Raw genomic sequence first — 19,100 nt, 5'->3', positions numbered from 1 at the left:
ATGCTACAATACTAGTTGTCAATTTGAGACTTTTCTGTTGCTCAGCTTCTCCCTCACTCAGTTGTTCAGCAACTTCGTTAGTTATTATTTTGAACAAGCAATATAGGAAAATTTCTAATCCTGTCTGACATCAACTTCCTCTGTGACCTTGAGCAAATCATTAAAACCCCTCCTCCTGGTGCCTCAGTTTTCCCATCTGTAAAAGGGGAAAATACTTCTCTCCTGACATGTCTACAGATTAGTTGGTGTTAGTAAAGCATTATTTAATAAATTATACTCACCTTTTTCCTAAAAACTGAAAATGAAAGCCCACAGGCTTTGCAGACTATACTGGCTCCTGAAGATGGATATGCTGAGAAGTCTGTATTTGGTGCAAATCTGAAAGGGCCAGTACCTCCCCCAAATCCTGGCTGTTGGCCACGGACAGCTCCGGTACCCATGACTTCATTCAGCAACCCACAGCAGGAAGCCCACATGGATGTGGCTCCCGCCTGAAAACAGTAAAGGCAAAAAGTTTTAACTCCATTTCAAGAGTCTTACCTGTGCATAACTTGTTTCATAGATAGATTCATAGATACTAAGGTCAGAAGGGACCATTATGATCATCTAGTCTGACCTCCTGCACAACGCAGGCCACAGAATCTCACCCACCCACTCCTGCGAAAAACCTCACCTATGTCTGAGCTATTGAAGTCCTCAAACCATGGTTTAAAGACTTCAAGGAGCAGAGAATCCTCCAGCAAGTGACCTGTGCCCCATGCTACAGAGGAAGGCGAAAAACCTCCAGGGCCTCTTCCAATCTGCCCTGGAAGAAAATTCCTTCCCGACCCCAAATATGGCGACCGCTGAACCCTGAACATATGGGCAAGATTCACCAGCCAGATACTACAGAAAATTCTTTCCTGGGTACCTCAGATCCCACCCCATCTAACATCCCATCACAGGCCATTAGGCCTATTTACCATGAATATTTAAAGATCAATTAATTACCAAAATCATGTTATCCCATCATACCATCTCCTCCATAAACTTATCGAGTTTAATCTTAAAGCCAGAGAGATGCTTCATTCTATTACATCATCATCCCACTAGTACTGTGTATGAATTCCCAGAGTACAGTAACTTAACACAGTAATAACGCTTAGAATGGTCTCAGTCCTGTGCTTCCCAACTGGGGTCTGGGCAGTTAAAATAAGCAAACGGCCTCTTTTGAGAGCAGTTGGTGGGGGGCACTGCACAAGCAGGCAAGGTAGAGAACTTGAGACCGTCATGTTTCAGGAGAGTGGATCCGTGAAAGAAGCAGACTAAGAATCAGTCAGCAAAGACACAGGAACCCACAAGGAAGACTAGCAGTTAATGGAAGGAAATCAGAGTGAAAGGACTGAAGGATTTATGCACCTTTAAGGAAAACACCAAGCAACGAATTTTAAATTGGTATGTTTAAAGCGGTTTTGTCTTTCAAGCCTTTACCACACTGGAAGACACTGAAAAGGGAGAAGATTCTCTTACAGCTAAAGAGAAAGAAAATGGAATACGCGTGTTTGTGATTTCAAGATTAAATGCTAGTGCAGGAGCCTTTATCAGTGAGGTATGCATGGAAGTGCACAGACATTTTATCTGGAGACTGACGGGTTTCTAACTCACAACTCACATTTTAGCCACCAGCTAGACTCATTCTAAAGTGAATTTATAAATTTATTCTAAAATGAACTGAAAACAACCTGATATTTGTGGTAATTTAATGCAGAATTAAATATATATAACCCAGGAATTTTGTACCCTTCAATATGATAGGAAATATTCCTCTAATTTTGAGATTCCAGTTTATAAGAGTCAATGGGAAGCTATAAGAAACCCTGTCACAAATTATAGATATTTTATCTAAATCTTTCCAAGAGAAAGTTTCAGGTAAACTTGAAATTCAATGAGAAATGGCCCTCATAGTGATTCTGTACATCTCCAGCCCACACAAACCGTGTGCCTTCAGTTTTCCTGTAAGAAGTTTTCAACATCTCTGGTTAAATGTGTCACTAAGGTGCTAAACATTGTCAGGGTTAGGACCTTGTGTTCCTTTACAGCTGTACTGCACTCAGCACATTATAGGCACTCCCAGAACCAAATATTCATAGACAAATCTAATGAGCCCGATCTTGCAAGCACACCATGTGCAGAATTTACACTAGACGTAATAGGAGAACTGTATATAGAGTGCTCCCAGGACACTACCATAATTTAAAGCTTCCCCCACACTCTTCTGAAAAGGAGTTAAAAATTTTCATCCTACTACAGAAATACCTGAGAATACTGGATTTTTCAACCCATCTTAAAATTCTTAGTCACAGTGTTTCCTTTAGCAATGAGATCCGTGAATCTAAGAACTCCATCTTTTTGCTCCTAAGCAGCTATCACATGTGTGTCTATTAAAACCTTATGTTCATCCCTGTGTGGATTAAGTCCGTCACTGTCAGTATATTTTCAAGAAGCTTATTTGAAGTGAAAAGGCTCAATTTAGAGGGGATTTACTGCCAAAGTGTTGGGCAGTAATGATTTAACTACCATATAAAAATCCCTTTAACTTACATTATGGAAAATGTTCCCACTGAGGTATGTAATCAGACATTCATGCTTGTTTACACATGTTAAGCCAGTCTTCAAAGATTTACCAATATACAGTCAGCACTTTAGAAACTGACAGTTAAGGAACTTAAGTTCTTATTAACCCAAACCTCAATTTTCCTCATTTAATACCAAAAAGAATGTAGATTAACCAATACTCGTTTTCCTGTGCAAATTTCAAGTGCTCTCTGACCATCCTAGTTTTACTAGACAGGAATGGAGTCATGCTGAGAAATTTATTTATTTATTTTTTAAAAGCAACCCACAAGACATACACTTTTTAATTTATGAGGACTAAAACACATGTTACAAGCACTTTTAATTATTTCTGTAATAGACATGTGAGATTCTGACAAAGATAACATTAAACAAATTGAAACTTAAAAACCACAACTGCCAGTCCAGCATTCATGAGTAATAGTTTATAGCTCGTAAGACAGTTAAGTACATTAAAGTAACTGCAATTCCACTAAAGGGCACTTGCATGGTTCAGTGGGAATAGTACTGAAGTAAGGATTAGCCAACTACCAGTATCAGAACCTGGGCATCCGGGAATATTGTAGGATATAAAGGATTAATTTTAAAAGAATCTTTGTAGATCTTGTAAAGTGCAGATTTATTAGCAGTCATCAGAAGCCCTTGAAAGAAGGTGGCTTAACTGGAAAAACAGACCTGAAAGGTAACTGATAAGATTGAAGGAAGAGGATGCCCCAATTATCAGAGATCGTTAATAATAAGAAAGAGTTGTTTCTGCATGTTGAACCAGCAGTGACTCCAAATGAGCTAAAAACCAGGTTTTGGCCAAAGTTAGCAATTGGCAATGACATCACTTGTTTGTTAAAGGATAAACTCTTGAGCTGATCACTGCTAATACTTGCCACACCAAGTTAGAACCAACCAACATTGGTCTAAGCACCCCTAGGTTTAGCTCTTTTGTAAGTATTTTGATCAAAGGATTATAAATGTTTTGTTACTATTTGAATGTAGTATATTGCTAATTATTTAGTGTTTTAGGCATGTTTAGATCAATTGTATAAATACCATTCAGCCTGAGGATCTAATGAAGGAATTTATAATGTCTAGTAGTATCTTATAATTCCAACATGTATGAAAGCCATGGTTCAAAACACTTATGTCAACATAATTAAAAAGGACACTTAAGTAGTTACAGCCAAATAATTAGGGGGATGGAAGGAAGTGTGTTGGATTTTTTTTTAAAATATATGAAATTATTGGAGGAGGAGGAGGGAGGGAGGAATAAAACATCCTCCTGTAGTGAATTTGAACACTGCAGTTTGTGTTAGCAAATAGCAACATGATAGTGAAACTATTCATTTAGTTCTGGTTGTACCTTCAGTGAAGCTGGCCTAGAGTAGGTTCTCCCCTCCTCCAACCCCAGCAGATAAGGCCAGAAGGGTCTTCTGATCATCCATTCTAGTCTGACCTCCTGCATAACACAGGCCACAGGATTTATTTCAATTATTTCCTGTTTGAACTAGATACAGCAGCTCCTAAACTTTACTGATTCTTAGAGAAATGAATGGATGGAACAATCAAGCTCAAATACTAACAGAGCATGAACAACAATTTGGGAACCCCTGAACTTAAAGCATCTCTTAGAAAAAACCTTCAGTCTTGATTAAGATTTCCAGTGATGGGGAACCCACCACAAGCCTTGGTAAGTTTTAATGTCCAAGTGGAGTTATATGCAAGGCCTAACCAAATAAGAGTAAAAAACAAAAAAAAATCAAATTTAATTTGACCAGTATTTAAAACTTGGGTTAAAAAAAGCAGATAGAATTTTCTCGACTGCTTACCTTTAATAAGGAACTACCAGCATGTTTCTGTAAATATGGTATAAAATTGATCAAAGTTTTGGTTTTTTAATCAATATTTAAGAATGAATTATGCATAAAAGATAAGGAAGAACAGAGAGGGCAGTTGGTTGATCATCTTTTTTGTTGGGTAGCAACAGCCTTAGGAAAAAGAAAAGGAGGACTTGTGGCACCTTAGAGACTAACCAGTTTATTTGAGCATAAGCTTTCGTGAGCTACAGCTCACTTCATCGGATGAATCCTATGAAGTGAGCTGTAGCTCACGAAAGCTTATGCTCAAATAAACTGGTTAGTCTCTAAGGTGCCACAAGTCCTCCTTTTCTTTTTGCAAATACAGACTAACACGGCTGCTACTCCGAAGCCCAAGGAAAGATAAGGATGGCAAGGATGAAGAGTCGCAACAATCAGGCTACCAGCTAGTTAAACATCTGTTTTTCTATGTTTATCTATCCAATAAGCTGTAGCAGCTCTCTACACACCATAATCAATACTGGGTATATATTTAGGAAAAATATATTTTGTTTCTCGTATGTACCAATCATGGATTACTTTAAAATAAGAACTGATAAAAAAAGTAGTGTTGATTAGATTTTATGTTGTATGCTTGTTTGGCCAGTTTTAATTGAAAATCCAAAATATATATTGCATGAGGTCTTTCTACAACCCATCTAATCAACAGCTGATTCTTTGTACAGAATCAATGCTGTGAAAAGGTAACTAAACCACACACACTGTAGAGAATGCCTGAAAGTTTTGGCCACCCTGTTTAAGAATAAAGAAAAGGAGTACTTGTGGCACCTTAGAGACTAACCAATTTATTTGAGCATGAGCTTTCGTGAGCTACAGTTCACTTCATCGGATGCATACCGTGGAAACTGCAGCAGACTTTATATACACACAGAGATCATGAAACAATACCTCCTCCCACCCCACTGTCCTGCTGGTAATAGCTTATCTAAAGTGATCATCAAGTTGGGCCATTTCCAGCACAAATCCAGGTTCTCACACCCTCCACCCCCCCCCCACACACACACAAACTCACTCTCCTGCTGGTAATAGCCCATCCAAAGTGGCAACTCTCTACACAATGTGCAGGATAATCAAGGTGGGCCATTTCCTGCACAAATCCAGGTTCTCTCACCCCCCTCCAAAAACCACACACACAAACTCACTCTCCTGCTGGTAATAGCTCATCCAAAGTGACCACTCTCCCTACAATGATGATGAGCTATTACCAGCAGGAGAGTGAGTTTGTGTGTATATGGGGGAGGGGGGGGAGAAAACCTGGATTTGTGCTGGAAATGGCCCAACTTGATGATCACTTTAGATAAGCTATTACCAGCAGGACAGTGGGGTGGGAGGAGGTATTGTTTCATGATCTCTGTGTGTATATAAAGTCTGCTGCAGTTTCCACGGTATGCATCCGATGAAGTGAGCTGTAGCTCACAAAAGCTCATGCTCAAATAAATTGGTTAGTCTCTAAGGTGCCACAAGTACTCCTTTTCTTTTTGCGAATACAGACTAACACGGCTGTTACTCTGAAACCTGTTTAAGAATGAGACCATGCCAAAAGTAAGAAAGATGTATACAAAAATAACTTATTAACTTTGCTAGATAGCATCTCCTTATCCTCCTTTCAACAAGAGCCCTTAACTATCTCCTCCATGCCCAATACTTTCCTTTACAGGACTTGCGATCCCCTTATATTATTATTATGTATATAGGAGGCCTAAAGACAGCTTTCAGCTTGTTTTTTCTATAAGTTCCATCCTAATTAGAAGTTTATAAAATATGACATCATAAGAGTCAAGAAGTGACAGTGAAGCAGGGTGAGAAGAAGGGATTATTAGTTCTGGTTTAAAACTTTTGTTTTTGTTATCAATATAACTTAAATAGCTAACTTTGCGAACAACAGAAGCCTTTGTTAAGGATTCAGCACCTTTGTGCACTCAAGGCATTAAAATTTCACAAAACAGATTCTCAGGACTTCCAGAAATATTTAGTCTGGTCATCCCCATCTGGAGGACCGCTGGGATTTCGAAATTATATATTATACACACACACATTTATTTGGGGGGAGGGAAAGTTTGAAAGACTGTTTCAAGGCTTCTTTATCTATTAGACACATACCAAAAAGGACAAGCCTAACTTTTTTCATCCCCCCCACCAAATCCTCTACAGTTCAAATTTAATGAACTGCAGATTCTATGCTATGCCCTAATGCACACCACCACCTCTACCTCACACAAATACATGTGAATGCTCTGACCCATAAAGACGTTCTACTAAATCTTGCAGCGTATGCCAGATCATGACACCAGGATCTGGTGCAACCCAAGATCTGTGAACATTCACCAAATTCAGGAGGCAAGCAGCTAGTACTAAAGAGCCCTACAGCAAGACAAAGTCTCAAGTTCATCATCAAAAGCAGGTCCATTTACAATCTCTGAGCCCTTCACAGCTAGTGGATGGTATCTGGCAGAGCCGCTTACCTCTCCTCCAGGCCCTGTACAGCAGTGAAGAGGTCAGATCAAGCTAGCCCTTCAGGGTATGTCAATGCTGCACTGCAAACTCGTGTCCGCTCTTATGGGCTGTTTCCAAGCACATGCTTGAGCAGCCACGCTGCGCTGCCAACAATTGCTGGAACTGGGTCTCCCAGCCGCACTAACGCGTCCACACAGCGCGACACCCCCCACCCCCGCCCCACCCTGGGCGGGCGGCTTCAGCGGCAGCCAAACTGCAAAACGGCCGGGCTCCGGCCCGAGTCACACCACGACCCGGGCCCTGACCCAGCTCCCTGGCAAGATCCCAGCGGCCGGACCCCGAGGGTCCGCACCGCTGAGGCGGGGCGGGCCGGGAAGGAGGCTGGGGCTCAGCCCGAGCGGGAGCCGGGCGCCGGACCCGGGGCAGAGCCTCCCCACTACCAGCCCCCCGGGCGGGGGGAGGGGCCTCTGGGCTTCGCTCACGGGCTGCCCAGTCACGGGGGCTCGGGCCCAAGGCGCGCGGGGGAGGGCAGGACCGCGGGCCGGGCACCGGCACAAAAGCCCGCCACTCCCGGCCGGGGGGACACAACCCTGGCGGCTCCCCGCAGCGCTTCCTCGGGCCCGGGGACTAACCCCGCCGGCGACCCCCGCCCCTCACCTTCATGGCCGCTCCCGCCTCTCCGCCTCTCCGGGGTGCGGCGAGCCCAGCACCTTAACACCCCCACAGGGCCCCGCCCTGCGCGGCCTCCAGAGGGGCCGCCTCACGGAGGGCGGGACATGCCTCCTCCTCCCACCCCCATTGGTCGCCCCTCAGCCAATGAGAGCGAGAATGTCCAGCGGACTCACCAATCCGAGGAGAGGGAGGATCCATTCCACGGGGAGGGGGACGAGTCCATTCAATGGGGGGTTGTGAGAGTGGATGTTAGCAGCAGTCCGTCCCCTCAGGGAGAAGCTGGGCCGGGTGGGGCGGGGCAGAGAGGGGCTCGGCCGAGAGGGGCTCGGCCCAGGGCGATCCCTGCTGAGGGGCCAAGCCTCGGGGGCACCCCCATCACTGCAGCACCTGACGGGACAGTGCAACGGCGCTGCACCTGCATGAGTGGGGGAGATCGCCGCACCGCCCGGCTCCGGACCGGACCCGAACCGACGTCCCACCGTGGGCCCCTCTCTGGACTGGACCGGACCGGACCCGACCTCCCACCGCCCCGGACAGCCCACGTGGGCCCCTCTCTGGACTGGACCGGGCCAGAACCGACCTCCCACCGCCCCAGACACCCAACGTGGGCCCGTCTCTGGACTGGACCGGGCCAGAACCGACCTCCGAGCACGGGCTCGTCTCCGTACCGAACCAGAACTGACCTCCCAGCGCCACAGACACCCTGCATGGGCCCGTCCGTCTCTGGAACGCACCTGAACCGACCTCCCACCACCCCGGGCACCCCATGTAGGCCCATTGCTATAAGGGACCGAAACAGACCTCCAACGCCCCGGACAACCTGTATGGGCCCATCTCTATAATGGACTGCAACAGACTTCCCAGAGCCCTGGGAATGCCTCTAAAACAGATCGAAACTGACCTCTCAACACCCCAGACACCCCCCCTCGGCCCATCTCCATTACAAACAGGAATCAACCTCCCAGTCCCCGACATGGTCTCATCTCTATTATGGACTGAAACCAACCTTCCCTGCCGCCCTAGACATCATGCCTGGCCCCATCTCTATAATGAGCCAGAGCCTACCTCCCAATGCCCCGGATGAAAAGCCTGGCCCCATCTTGATAACGGACCAGAATCAACCACGCCCGCCACCCCAGATGCCATGCCTGGCCCCATCTCTATAACGGACCTTGCAATGCCCCAGACACCACACTTAGACCTGTCTCTATAAAAAAAGACTGGAACCAACCTCCCAACACCCTTGACGCCACACCTGCCCCATCTCTATAACAGATTGGAACCCACTTCCCCCACTCCCAATGGCGTAGACTTCAGGCCTGGATCCATCTCTGTAATGGACCAGAACCGACCTCACCCACTTCCAATGCCCCAGAAGTCATGTCTGGCACTATCTCAGTAATAGACCAGAACCAACCTTATCCCTGCTCCAAGTGCCAAGCCTGGCTCCATCTCCACAATGGACCTTAACCAGCCTTCTCTTGATCCCAATATCTGGAATATTATGCCTGTCCTCATCTGTATAAAGGACATGAACCAACCTGGCCCATTTCTAATCTTGACATATGATTTCCCCCCCTCCCCGCCAGGATAAACTATAAAGAGTTATAGGTCTGTGAGCAGCCTCCTGAGAAGTGAGATCCCTGCTTCATCCTGATGACAACCACCTCCATGAAAACACCAGATCACAGCATGCCACGCACCACTTTTAACAAACGACCGATAGAGGCAATGGATCACAGCATATCATGCTCCATCTTGACCTAATCTGCCTTTCATCATCTATCTACCTATAGTATTTCTAAGGTGCCCCTTGACACGTAAGCTTGACTCTACTATAGCAAGGAAAATTCTATACAACCCCCTCATCCCATGTTAATGGAACATATTGGTTAAGAATTTATATGCTCAGAAATCTGGAAATCCACAACAAATGTTTTCACAGCAAATGCACATAAAGCATAAAGTTAACAGCTGATACAGCAATACAGAATATTACATAAACTGAAGGGGACAGAGTATAATTGCTGTGCAACTATAATTTATTCTTCTGACCTTTGAACAACAAATTCTCCACTAACACATTGTTTTATTTGCAGCGAATGCATAAAATAATGCAGTGTTCTCTGAATTTTTGGCTCTGTTGAGCCAATCAATTGTTTTTTTATTTTGGAACAGATGTGCAGCAAAATGCAAAGTGATTAAAGAGAGAGTAAAAAAAAAACCCAGATTAAAAAGCAAGAACAGGAAAGTGAAAACAAGAGAATATCAACATCTGGAGTCAGTAAGAGAGGCAGGAAAAACCATCCTCAGTATCCCAGCTATGCTGTAACAAAGTGTAACTCAAGATGAAAAAGTCAACATAGAGGAAATAGAGGGCCATAAGAAAAAAAGTTAATAAAAGGCATGCACTCAAATTTTCTCTCATAAATGCAGGAATGCAAACAGCTCTCTGAAGCCAACTTGGAGGTAATCAAGCATCCCTAGTTATTTAAATTCTCATAGTACAATCAATCTAGTGTTTAAACACGTTTTGGCAAGTCAAGAATGCTTCCATAAAAGGATATTGATGAAAGAATGGTGGGGAATTACCTGTTCAGACAAGCTCAGAGGTCTTGTCTGTCACAAAGAGAAAGTGAAAGCACATCAGCAGCAAGGCATCATCTGAGGAGGAACATTTATAATCTTCTGGAGAATTAAGGTGCCCCCTGTGATGAAGTAGGATTTTTTAATATGTTTATGAATCCTACATATTCCTTGTTACTGTGCTTTGTATGGCTACTTAGTAGGGGGGAAAGGGTTGTGTGTCCTCTTGGGGCAGAACAGGAGACAGTGGAAGCCCCAAGGACTGAACAATCAACACTTAACATCTGGAATTTCCAGCAGGTGGTATGTGAACTCAGAGTGGTTCACCTTGAACTGACACAGGAGACAGAGCCTGAAATGGAGTTCATAGCAGCTTGGCTGGCTGATGGCACTGGCTTGGCTAAATGGCCTATGTTGTAACCTTCATTCCGTATGCTAACCTAACCTAACCGGGATGCCGTGTTCCAGTTGACTAATCTCCCTATGTTTTGAAAAGGTTGCTGGGTGTCACTGCATATACTTGCTGAGGTGCTTGAGTCCCTGAAGAGTATACAAATCTGACCAGCAGTCTATCTCAGTTGGACTTGCTGGGCAGAGCTCATGGTGTGAAGCAGGAGTGCTCAAGCCCAGAGGCTCATCTGAGAGACAGTGAGGCTGTATGTCCTACTTTGAAGGCAGAGTGCAGGCAAGGCCTTTCAGAATTTCCCCACATGGCTCTGACAAGCACCTCAGTTCTGATTTACAACCACCACTCACCGACAGTTCTAGTCCAGAGATAATGTTAAAGTAGTTTTGTTACCAAAACAGAATTAGAAATCAAAACTCTAAGGGCAAAAGGCCAAGGCATTCGCTGTTCCACCAAGCTTTCTGGTCATAATCTTTAAGTAGCAGAAACGAAGGTTTACTATTTGGCATCCAGTTTCAACTAACTCCTAGATTCCCTCTGTTAATTAATCTTTCCTGCCTTGTGCTTTGAATACATAAAATCATCTGTTGAAACTGGATACATGGAGCCCAGTCTTTCAGTTTTTAACAGCAATTTTGCCCTGAACCAAAAAGTGAGTTCTCAAGAGTTTTAAAGGAGAGCATGGCACACAAGGTAAGGAAGGAAATTCCAGCCATAAAGGGATAACCAAGAGTGACAGGAAGTGAAATTTTGGCCAAGAATACCCAGGCAAACCCCTACTCTGCTATAAAGTGTTATGGGATCTTTAACATTTGTACAGAGCAGACAGGACCTTGAACATTCAGATCTCACTCAGGAATTAACCCAAAATCACAATGTGAAACTCCCATCAGAATTACAGTCTCACCTGCTTTGACATCAAGACCACAGGTCTCATACCATATTGATGCAAAACCAGAAACCGATGAACATTTTCACTCCAAACTGGGCCCAGGCTCACTGGAAAGGTTCATGCTCCTCACCAAACTTTCAGTGAACATATCCAGGGCTTTTTATATGTTGTAAATAAAACAATCAAGTTTTGCATCATGTCAAATTTTGCTGTAAGTATCTTGCACAGCTAGTTAACACACTCCAAAAGCAGAATTTTGTTTAAAAAGCCTAATGGGTGTAATGCAGGAACAAATAATCGCATGTGCATTGCTGTTTGATGGTGCTTTTCCATACACCCTTTATTCTGAGATGTTTAATTTATTCTTCTGGTGTGCTGAATTCTTGTCAGGAGTGACTATTTGTTTTTGCTGTGAATTAATTTTTTTGCTCTCTGTTGTCCTCTCCCCATCTGCCTGTCTGAAAGGTTATTTGAAACTCTTTTTATTGACTCCAGTTATTCATGATATCTGTTTAATCTGTGCTGCTCCAGGAACCATAGGGTGCACACAGTAGGTTATAGCATCAGAGTGAGCAAAGAGGCTGTGTGAGGTCAGCAGCTTCAGAGATCAGTGATAGCGTCTGGAAAGAAAGAAAGAACTCTAATTTAATTTTCCTAGTTGTGACTTTTACTTTACTAACCATGACTACCTTTGATGCGTGCACAATAGGACTAATCCTTGAAGATCTATGGTGCAGGAATTTCTGAGAATCAGAAAAGTGGTAACTGTTCCCTGAAAAACAGTCCACGCCCAAGAGAAAGGAATTAGGAGCTCCTTGTTCAATGGCTTTGGAATACCTTTTAATTGTTATGCAACATTTTAAAAGCCTATTAAAAAGTTTTGCCCCTCTCTACACACACAGACCAAATCAGCATGGACAGTATATGGATGTGGTGTGAAAAATTACTTTTCAGTATAGGACACTTATCTGGGACACATCGAATGCTTATGTACTTTAGCCCTGGGAGCTAGGTATATATATTATTTCAGTGGGTAAACTGAGGCAGATAAATTAACTGACCCACCTATGGCTAAGTAGCATGCCAGTGACAGAGCCAGGAGTAAAACGCAGCAGTCTTTTCTCCTATTTTTTTCCATCTGACAACTAACAATCTCTTTCTCACTTAAGAAATTGCTTAAGCCCATTTTAATTAATATTGGTGTCATTTTTTGTCCTTCCACCAAACTCAGGCAAAATATAATCAGAGAAAACTGATCCATAAAAGAGGAGGTTATTCATTAATATTTCAAATTAATAAATAGTATTATGCTAAAATGCTGAACCTAATTCTGATCTCAGCTACACCCCTGAAGTAATGGGAACTACTCTTGATTTACACTGGCCTACCTGAGATCAGAATCTGACCCACAGATTCTTCCTAGCAAACGCCAGAGCTCCTGGAATTCTGCCCTTAGCAATGGCGCTTTAGGTGTGGACTTAATGCAAAAATCTCCAAATGTTGAATGTTGTGTATTTGAGCCTAAAGTGACTCAGAAAACTCGAGGCCATTGTGACAACTATTTAATTGCCATTCTAACCCTAATGTGAAGTGATTTTGATGAACAGATTAGAATTGTAATACACCATTTGGTATTACTTCTCATGTAGTAAAATACCTAAATTGCATTTGTATAGATTATTTTTATGCAGGAGACTTGAGCTCCACCTGGGAGCCATTATACAGTTGAAAAGTGATGTATGTCAAGGTTCTATTAATAAGAGACTTGCCCTCACTGGGCCCTCTGGCTTTGCCAAAGCAGCATTAAAAGATTTAAATGTTTTACTTACCTCTGCCAGGATACCGGAAGTAACAATGACGTGTGACAACCTCTTAATCCTCAGAGGTTTTGCACAATTCCAGACAGCAATCCTGAGAACAGATTACTGATGGGAATCACTTAATTTTTGGTTTCCTTTTTACAAATTTACTGAACCTTAAATGACACATCTGAAGAAGTGGGCTTTTTACCCACAAAAGCTTATGCCCAAATAAATCTGTTAGTTTGTATCCACAAAAACAATGATGAGTCTGGTGGCACCTTAAAGACTAACACGGCTACCCCGCTGATACTTGAACCTTGAATTGAAATTCTTGTGGGTCTTTAGCTGGGAATTGCAGTTCAGCTACTACTTCCCATGCACATGACCTCGCTTTTGGGATATGTTTACACTGCAAGGTAAGCCCAGGGTTAGTAGAACTTGAGTTACCAGATCCTGGGTTTGTTAACCGAGGGCGTGAGCATCTAGGCTCATTTATAACCCCAGGTTAGGAATTGTTGAACCCTGGGTCCCAACCTGGGGCTCTTCATTATGCAAGCCCAAATCCAACCATCCATATCTCAGACTTCCTAGTGCACTCCCAAGATCTGGCTGCTTTAACCCTTTGTTCCTGGTGCAGTGTGGGAACACTTGACTGTTCACCAAACTTGACTGTCCAGAGGACAAAGAAAGTCAGTCCGTGGGATTCTTTTGGTGGGGCTGCATCTACACTGCAAAGCAATAGGGCTTGAACCCTGGGTCCTGGCTTGACTCAGGTTTGGACCCTCCACCCTCATGAGATCTTGAGACCCTGGGTCTGAGCCCTTGGTTAGCACAATTTATGTGAAGATGGAAGGCTTGAGCCTGAGTTCAAACCCTGGGCTTACATTGCAGTGTAGACATACCCTTGGTGTTCAGAACTTTATGCTTCAAACCAGGTATTCTTAAATTAACTTTTGAGCAGGTTTTTAAATCACTGATACATAATCCAGTGAATTAAAATTGGATTAGAAGTCAGAAATTCCTGAGTTGAAATGCCAACTATGACATGTGCTTGCTCTGTGACCTTGAGCAAGTTACTTAACCTCTCTGGCTCAGTCTTAATGGGTGTGGTTTTTAATTGTGTAATCTGAATTGAGTTGGCTTAACACTATTGAAAAGTCCTCTCTTAATGCTCACTAAGGCCTTCTCTAATCTAGTAAGGCCTGGGCTACACTTAAAAATTACATCCTCCTAGCTACATTGCTCAGGGCTGTGAAAAATTTCATACCCTGAGCACCAAAGTTAAGTCAGCCTAGCCGCTGCTGTAGACACAGGTAGCTCAACATAATTATTTTACCGCCTCCTGGAGAGGTAGATTAACTACATCAATGGAAAAACCCTTTCCGTCAATTTAGGAAGCATCGACACTGTGGTGCTCCAGGGGCACAGTTGCAGCATCACAGCGGTGCACTATAGTGTGGACGTGGCCTAGGGCCGATCTACACCCAGCTTTTGTATCAATTTAACTATTTTGATTAGAGGTGTGGTCTTTTTTACTAAAATAGTTAAATTGGTATAACCCCTACCATGGACACAGTTTTATCACTATGAAGGTTGTTTATATAGGTACAGCTTATGCCTCTTACGGCCACCTTTAACAAAATAACTCCACCTATACTAGTAGGACTGTAAAAAAAGGTACATTTTCTGTGCATATAAAAGCCCAAGAAGAGAAAGGTGGGAAAGCATGAAAAAGTAGGAGTAGGAGAAAGAGTATAGAAGTATACTGGGAGAAGTATAGGAAGCAAGAACAACAGTAGGAAGGAAGTGAGAGTAAAACAGCAAAGGGGACACAATTACGTGGAGCCTAGAAGGTGAAGCCAATCACCTTAGACATAAAATTCACCCATTGTTTTAAAAAGTCACTCCGTTCCTAAAATCATCTTAAATTATTAAAAATAACAAAAGAATTTTAAAACACTAATTCAACTTTTTACTATTTATGCTGATTGAGGACTTTTTTTTTTTTTTAAATACAGATAAGATAATGAAAACAGACCAGTTCTCATGCATTAGGCCAATATTATTGTGGTTGCATTCATAATATTACAGGAGAATGGATAAGTAACAGTAAAAAAAAACCCACCCTTCTCCTTGCAGACTGTGTTAGTAAATTTTGGTGCTCCTGGCTCCAATGACACATAAGCATTGCTTGTAGCTGAAAGCTCTTCTTGGTTAAGCTATTTTCATCACTTATTTAATCACTGCTATTCACTTGTGTAATACCATTGGCAAGATGCTTTCCTACTTAATTTCCTACTTAACACTTTTTCTGAAGAAAAATAAAATTAGTAAAACATGTAATTTATGTTCTCAAGGTAATTTGGGCTGGAAAATGAAGACCAGATTCACAACCTCATTGCAGTGTTTCTGTAATAAACTCAAGTGTCTGGAATAGAGTCTGGAAAAAAGATGAGAATTTACATTTTGAAATGGCTCCACTATTAAAAGAGGAAATGGTAAATGACTGAATACTCTGTATACATCTTACTCATGCATTCTATTTCTGACTTTATTTCCTGTCCCTTAATATTTACATCCGTAAACTATGTGCAAAATTGAAGAAGTTTCAATTTGGAAGAACCTGCAGCATTTCAAGGAAACCTTTGTCTTTTTCAGTTTGAGGGTGCTGTCAGTGGCTCAGGTATTTGCTTATTTATAAAAAGTGTCTATCCAAACTTAGACAAGGCTTATCCTGCTCAACCTACTCCCTCAAAACAAACTTGGGAAAATAGGTCTTGCAGAGTGCCCTGAAAGTCTGGTCAACACATCCATTAATGTTTGTGAAGTGCTCAGATTCTATGGTGATGGAGACGTAAGAAGAGAGAGCAAACTTTGGCTCTCTCTGACTGAGGAAGGGAGTTAGGCCCAGATCCTCAAAGGTATTTAGGCATCTAACTCCCATTGATGTTAGGATTTGAGGATCTGGACCTCAGTTCCACAGTCAAGGGCCTTTTATTGGGAATATTCCATCCCCAGCACTGAGATAAATATATACTAGGGTCTAAATTGATTTCAATTGCCGTGTAACAGATACTACCTAAATATCACATTAATGGACACATTAGATATAACTTAGGTCAGTTAGAGGGAGAGAAAGAAACACGAGAGAGGCATTCTCTTTGATACGTACGATATTCTGATCATCTAGAGAAGAGTGCATAATGCGTTAAGCTTTAGTACCCTAGTTATTCATTGTAGAACAGCACTGCTGCTTCAGGAGAGGTTGCCTGTCCTCGAATCCTGAAAAATCTATATGATGTCCAAGGTCTATTTGAAGGAATTATTTGTATGTTGCTCTCTTTGCATTATAGGATCTCAGCAGATGTACCAGGACGGCATACGTTATAGCTGAGAAAATTAAGAGGCAGCCCTTAAAAACTGGGACTAGATCTTGCTGATATTTGGAGCTCTGACTGTAACAAATAGTGAAACAAAGGTCCGTGCATGTTTGGTATGACGTACTTTTTGTGGAAGTAAAGATAATTAAAACTCTTAATTAACGTAACTCATGAATCAATCCCCCTTATAAACTGAAAAGCAAATGGATAATTATTCAAGTTAAGAGACCTTTGCCCATTTAATTATTTTATCAACTGTATATCAAATGCAGAATTGCTCTTCAGACCCAGATCTTATTTTTAACTTTTATGTTCTTAGTGGAGTTGCTCCCTCTAGAGAGCATTTCCACTGAGGGTTTCTATTTCCTGCTCTCCTGCACTGTAAGAGCTAACAAGATTACTGTATCATGCTCCCTAGCCTGGAAGATGCTATTTTTGTTCATTCAAAATCCTTTTAAAATTATATTAAGGTGCTCAGGATGCCAAGCATAGGAAACCAGATAAAAGAATGAAAACTATCAAGAAATACATTTTTTTCTACCAACGCTCAGCACTGAAGATACTCTCTGCAAAGATGACTTGAAAAGAAACAACTTCAAAGAACAGAGACTTTGTGATAGCTCTTCAGCTTCAAAAGTTAAAGATTTGAGGGAAAATGTGAGTATGTTAAGTAAAGGACATTCATATGAAACAGCTCAGACCTGTATTTCTTTTAACCATAGATAAATAACAATACCACACAACGATATGGCATTTTACAACATTCATTAAAACTCCCACCATCCTTGTGAGGTTTAAGGGCCCAAGACTGCTCCCATTGAAGCTGCTGTGTTTTGCCAATTATTTCAATGGGAACAGGGTTGTGCCCTGATTTATTCCTATTTGTAAAACACATCCATTTTCCAGAGGGGAAATTCAGCACCAGTGTAAATGGATGTGACTGCACCTCCATTGAAGTCCATGAAAGAACTAAATTTGGCCCACAGGCCAAAAACCAAATTTTCAAAAGTGGCCAATGATTTTGCATGCCTCAGTTTTTGAATACCCAGTTTAAAATTCTTGTGATATCCAATTTAACTGAACAAGGAATTATTATTATTATTAGCAAAATGTAATTAATGAAATCAGAATTTCGCCAGGACGCTGGGGTTAACGTCCACTCTTGATAAAAGTACCATAATCTATAAATGACAAGAAAAGGTTGGCTTAAAACCTCTTCCAAGAGACCTGATAAAAAAAAATAGACACACTGGTGTTACTTCAATGTCCAAAGGTTAATTAAATTTGTACAGTGCACATCTTTCTGAAAATTATTAGATGTATGTGGAACAGACAAAATAACGAGGATCTAGGACACATAGTTGGATAACAAGAATCATTTAGCATTAATGATAGTTCATAGGGTCTTGGTGATTGCTTTATAAATCCTAATGACTCCTAAGTAATCATAATACAGTATTTCCTTTTATTTCATTTAACAGTTCATGCTGGCAAAGATGACCGCAAGACCTACATTTTCGCTGCCTTTTACTTCTTTTAAGGTATGCGCCAGGAACCTTAGAAATGTCTTATTAACTGAAACTTAATTATATACCAGCTGACTAAATTCTTACAGTTTATTCTAGTAAACAAAAGGTGATTCCTTTAATGAGCATATAAATAATTCTTAGGCATTTCCCAGGGTGTCCTAAAACTTTTTCCTATTTAAAGCTAGCAGTTTCATCTTTGATAAATTTTTAGATTCTGCTAATATTTAATACTGGCAGTTGGACGCTAAGATCTGCAAGTACAATCCTCATCCACAATTGTACTTAATGTCCCTCCATTTGATTTTTGTAGAACACAGAGTGGAAATTAATGCCTATCTGGTTTATCATTAGAGTTGATTTTCTGACTCCATATACGGGTGGAAGTTTGGAACTTACCATTTTTTCCCCAAAATTCTCTTATTTCGGTTGATGACACTACCTCTGTTCCATTGATTCTCCGATTTCCTGAGCCAATGCCAGCAAAAGCAGCATATCCAAACAATCACTGAGAGAAAGGGGCAACTTCAGAAAGGGCTGACTCAGCAGACTAAGACACCAGCTGGTTGGTAATAGTAAACACAAAAGAAAAAAAAAAGAACAATCATTTAAAATCTTTTAAGGATGGGATAATAGGAAAGGAAGGAGAAGAGAAAATGAGGAAATCTGCCCTAGATCTACATTTAACTAATAGTGAATTTTGAGAGCTCTCCACAAAACATGCTGAAATGTCATCAATATAATTGGGAGATTTGATTTGGATAAGCATCCAATGCAAACTTCGCAGCCTATGCAAACTTTGACCAGATCTATGTAGTTTCCTTTTTCCCCCATCTTGGTTTGTGCAACCCATCTCCTAGTTACTTCCTGACCCCATTCTCTAATCCCTGACCCATGTCTG

The 19,100-nt window shown here is 41.9% G+C and overlaps 1 protein-coding gene and 1 long non-coding RNA gene across 7 annotated transcripts in view; one reads left to right on the top strand and one right to left on the bottom strand.

The window, feature by feature from the left end:
• Positions 1 to 7,703, bottom strand: part of RNF34 (ring finger protein 34) — a 64,734-nt gene extending 57,031 nt beyond the window's left edge. For 2 of the 5 annotated variants that reach the window (XM_073313310.2, XM_073313309.2), the window contains exons 1-2: positions 3,968 to 4,060; positions 282 to 491 (exon numbers count right to left, since the gene is read on the bottom strand). In XM_073313310.2, coding sequence (XP_073169411.1) covers positions 282 to 491; positions 3,968 to 4,045 — 288 coding nt within the window. In that variant the 5' untranslated portion in view covers positions 4,046 to 4,060. Of the gene's footprint in view, positions 1 to 281; positions 492 to 3,967; positions 4,061 to 6,943; positions 7,144 to 7,592 lie in introns of those variants that run through there. The other 3 variants (XR_012155117.2, XR_012155118.2, XR_013634732.1) reach the window with 3 other exon arrangements.
• Positions 7,704 to 7,932: 229 nt separating this feature from the next.
• Positions 7,933 to 18,382, top strand: LOC140898832 (uncharacterized). Of its 2 annotated transcripts, none has more exons than XR_012155120.2 (4): positions 7,933 to 11,702; positions 16,647 to 16,771; positions 17,144 to 17,330; positions 18,155 to 18,382. It is a non-coding gene; the product is annotated as an uncharacterized LOC140898832 (long non-coding RNA). The 2 variants fall into 2 exon arrangements; XR_012155119.1 differs by lacking the exon at positions 7,933 to 11,702 and adding an exon at positions 15,322 to 15,791.
• Positions 18,383 to 19,100: the final 718 nt, after the last annotated feature.

Source organism: Lepidochelys kempii, chromosome 15, assembly GCF_965140285.1.
Source record: "Lepidochelys kempii isolate rLepKem1 chromosome 15, rLepKem1.hap1, whole genome shotgun sequence".
Taxonomy (NCBI): domain Eukaryota; kingdom Metazoa; phylum Chordata; order Testudines; family Cheloniidae; genus Lepidochelys; species Lepidochelys kempii.
This window is presented reverse-complemented; position numbering and strand designations above follow the sequence as displayed.